At 53.0% G+C, this 4,266-nt stretch overlaps 1 protein-coding gene across 1 annotated transcript; it reads right to left on the bottom strand.

Moving 5' to 3' along the window:
* Positions 1-805: 805 nt before the first annotated feature.
* On the bottom strand, positions 806-3,533 carry LOC125543817 (exocyst complex component SEC15B). The gene has a single exon (XM_048707298.1). The coding sequence runs from the start codon at positions 3,433-3,435 to the stop codon at positions 1,015-1,017; it is 2,421 nt and encodes an 806-aa protein (XP_048563255.1). The 5' UTR covers positions 3,436-3,533; the 3' UTR covers positions 806-1,014.
* Positions 3,534-4,266: the final 733 nt, after the last annotated feature.

The raw sequence follows: 4,266 nt of genomic DNA, 5'->3' as shown, positions 1-4,266 counted from the left end.
GCAAAATGTCGAACGCCTTGCGGTCGTGGTGGCGAAGAGGCCGCGATGATCACCTGGACGCAGCAGGGGTAGTTGCCGGCCGGCTACTGGCCGCTCTGGAGCTCTCGTCGGAAGCTGCCGAGGCCGTCGTGGTACGTCGCCGGCGTTCGTGTCCCCTCTGCGACCGGCAAAGACGACGACGGCCAAACCTCCCATCGACGGCCAAAACTACAGCCAAAGTGCGGGCGTGGTAGCAGCCATGTCGAGACGTGGTTTGGTAGGGACGGCCGAGAGCTGCGCGGTGAGGAGGCGGCCGGAGAATAGCGGCGGCGCCGGCAGCGGGGCGGGTGGGAGAGAGAGGGTGCAAGCGTTGAGAGCGAAGGAACAGTTATTGTCCCCGACAGGCGGGCCACGGGGGGACAAGGGCGTGCGTCCAGGCCGTCCGCGCACGTCCGTTTCACCCCAAACCGAGCGCAAGTTTGGGCCAAAATGGGTCGAAAACAGACGGAATCCGGACATTTGTCCGTTTGAGACCGCGCGCTAGGCCGCGCTATTCGTCCGTTTTACCTCAAACAGACGCGCGCGAACAGGATGGAGTCGCACGGTGGAGTTGGCCTTAGAGCATCAGTTTTTGGATCCGTCTCCTGTCCTGCTTCATGTGGTTCTCAAATTTTAGAGCATCCGTTTTTGGGTTGCTCGAAAAGCAAAAACTTTTCTCACCTCACCTATAGCCATTTTTAGGGCTTCAAATTTTTGGGCATCCGTGGAGATGTTCTTAGTTGTAGATCGTACACATAAATATCCAAGTTGTTATTGCAAGGTAGCGAAAACAAATGATGTACTATATCTTGAATTCTTGATCATACTGTTGATGAGTAAATAAAAGAATCAAATTAAGATATCCAGACATATGGAACAAGCACTCTACCTTCAAGAAAATTGTAGTATGTAGAAGAACAATGATTTTAACACACATAATGCACACCACATACAAGCTAAATTACATGCACGTATTATCTTACTGCAGGGTAGAGACTAGCTAGCTTCTCGAAGCCTCTTGATAAGGGTATCCAGAGATTTCTTCTTTGGATTCTGCCTAGCACCCCTAGTTCCAAATGTCGAGAAATAGCTCTCTGAGGTATCCCTGAACTTCTCCGAGATAATTGCCACTTTTTTGTAATCAAGCTTATTGTAGCTCTTCTCACGGATCACTGGGTTAAGGAAGTTCTCTGGGCTGTTACTCATAAGAAGATTCACCAGCTGCCTCGGCTCCACCAGTGCAGACTTCATTTCACTTGCTGCAGAATCCTGATGAGAGTCCAGGAACAGGCTGGACATGTTGTCTGCGAATGACTCAAACATTTTAAGATCAGTATCTATACCGATGACCGCGCTAGCACTAAACCGCTTCACTGAGTCATTCAAGAATAGGGCAATAATCCTCTCAGAGATATGCACAAGAACTGCGACAAGAACACGACGGAGCACTGGAAGAGGAAGGATCTGTTGAGCAGTTGAAGTAAGAGTCTCCAGATAGATAGTGACCTCATTGGCATACTCATTGCCCCCAGCAGGTGGGTCATCAGCTATCCAGTTGACACCATCAGATTGCCGCATGAATTCGTCAACCTTAGAACACAATAGCCGCAGCAGAAGCGCCTCTGCAGCATCACGAGACTTGCGAAGTGGAAAGTCACGCCGCCCACGCTCTACTGCGCGTAGAGGCACACCACACAATTGCGCTGCATGGCGTGTAAAAAACTCACACGCACGCTCCATTATGGACATGTTTGCAGCAACCTGCATTGCCTGAGAGACACTCAGACCACTGCCTGAATCCACAAGCTTCTGTATCGAAGCATTCACAACCTCTGAGAGTATCCGACCAAGGTACTTCTTCACTGCTGCATATGTGTCACCACCGCCCCCATGCGCCATGAAGCTCACCGAGTCCTCAATGAATGACCGCACAATACGACAAATATCTGGCACAGTGCATGAAAACGGCGCGACATATGGGAATGCCGGTGTGATATCAGAGCTCTGAATCCCAAAAGCAAGCACATTCATTGAATACTCATACTCCTTCCTCATGAGCATCTGATCAAACTTATCTGCAGCCAGTGCCTCTGCCACCTGTCTCCGGCAATCAGCAAGCAGCAAGTCATGGTACTTATCCCGATGCTTAGCCAGCACGTCGAGTAGCATCCCAACTGGATAACTATATCTCCTCATTGTGGCAGCAAGCAAGGCAGCATAATCAGTTATGAGAAGCAGGTGGTTTGCTGTCTGCATCCTAGAGAAGTTATCTTCCAGCACGGAGATCATCTTTCCTACTGCAGCCTCCCACAATGCATCTACATCCACCCGGGATGTAAGTCCACCCCCTGTTCGAAACACACGGTCCTCGACAATAAAAAATCCAGCAATCTGCGCGAAGAACACCTGATGAGACTCGAGGAATGGTGTTGCCGCAATCACATCAAAGTCGGATGTTAACTGGAGCTTCCTGTTCTCCAGGTAGTACTTCTTGAATCGCTCCCCAAGCGCCAGTGTCTGGTGTATGTGCATGGCACGGTAGAGCTGTGTGAGGTCAAACGATGCTGCAGCGGCACCATCCGACCCATCAGACGTCGCCGTGGCTGCAGCAAAGTCGTCGAGGTCACCAGCTCCGTCATCGTCCAGGGTGATGGACTCCTCCAGCGGGCGGTGCTTGGAGCGGAGCTCCTCCTGGCGCTGCCTTGCCGCAGCTGAGCGGCCAATGGCCACCTGTCCAAGGTGCCGCGAAGCAGCCCGGATGCTGACCATCCAGTCGGCGAACTCCCTGGAGATCTCGCGCTCAGCGTGGACGCGCACCGCGGGTACGAGGCTGAGCAGCATGCGGCGAAGGGCAGGAAGAGGCAGCGGCTCGGGGCCAGAGGCAAGGTTGAGATCAATGGCATCGACGGCGCGGAGGGCGAGGTAGAGACTGTGGTTGCCGGCCTGGAGGTGGTCATTAGCCCGAGCGGCGAGTGCGAGCAGGCGGACGCAGCGGTGGGAGGAGGCGAGAGCGGATGAGAGGTTCCCGGCGAGAGCTCGCGCGGCAAGGAACGACTCGAGCGAGGCAAGCAGCGGCGCTGAAGATGACAGGAGTGCAGAGTGGGAGGCCGAGAGGGAGCCCTTGAGCACCTCGGCGTCGGCGAGGAGAGAGCGGAGGTCGTCGACGGCGCGGATGAAGTCGTGGAAGTGCGCGCGACAGAGCTCCTCGATCTCGGACTCGCGGTCCCGCGCGACGGCGCGGAGCGAGGATAGAAGCGGCTCCGGCCGCCCGCAGGCGAACGCACGCCGGACAAACGGGCCCAGGTCCTCCCCCGCCGAGATGGCGGTGGAGAGCTGCGCCAGGTCTGCTTCGGACGGGACTGAGCCGCCGCCGGCCGAAGCCGACGCTGTCGCGTCGCCGGCGAGCTTGCGCCGCATCGAGATCTGGAGGAGCTGGGGTTGTGGGAGAAAGGGAAGTTGCCGAGTTGGGCAGGACAGGGGAAAAGGAATTGTTGGTATTGCTACCAGAAGAAACAGGGGGTGGTCGGGGGGGCTCGGGGCAACTCGCGTGGAGTGGCTGGAAGGTGGGACCAGATAATACAGAAGTATGCGCGTGGACTAGTTGGCATGTCGGACCCATGCGTCAATTAGGCTGGTCACAATGGGGAGAAATTTAGACCCTTCCCAGTGCTCCATCGTGGACAGGTGCTAAGCATGCCACATAAGCGAAAAAATGACATGGCACATCATTTAAAAAGGGGAGAGAGAGCACTTTGATGACCCAGGAAGAACCAATGCCAAGCGCGAAAACCTAGGCAAACCACTTAAATAAAACAATTTGACCAATGCATGAAAGACTTTAGGTGTTAACTCATTAAATAAAGTGTGCTTAGCAACAACAAGTTAAGCACCTATGCATTGGGGAGTTGAGTTGCTAAGATATTTAATGCACTTAACACCTCATCTAAGCACCATTGCATTGGGAGAGGTCTTAGGAGTAACATCACACACTTCAATACAACTTTGCTTATGTGACACATATTTAATAAAGAGGGAGGTGCTTGTGGTAACTAGCTTAGTTACCGAAACATCACACACTCCAAGAAATAATGAGTCTATAACCTAATAAATACATCGTTGCATGACACTATATAGATGTTCCTATCCACTATGGAGGTAGTAACATAATCTAGGGAAGTGTGTACGTTACTAGCTTATGTTCTTACCCATTGTGACCAGCCTTAGAGCATCCTGAATAGATGATGTATA

Source organism: Triticum urartu, chromosome 3 (assembly GCF_003073215.2).
Source record: "Triticum urartu cultivar G1812 chromosome 3, Tu2.1, whole genome shotgun sequence".
Classification (NCBI taxonomy): domain Eukaryota; kingdom Viridiplantae; phylum Streptophyta; class Magnoliopsida; order Poales; family Poaceae; genus Triticum; species Triticum urartu.
The sequence above is the reverse complement of the archived record's forward strand: the minus strand, read 5'-3'. Positions and strand labels throughout refer to the sequence as shown.

Excerpts from the sequence above, each read along its gene's own strand:
- LOC125543817 (XM_048707298.1), bottom strand. The coding sequence starts at position 3,435 with ATGCGGCGCAAGCTCGCCGGCGACGCGACAGCGTCGGCTTCGGCCGGC.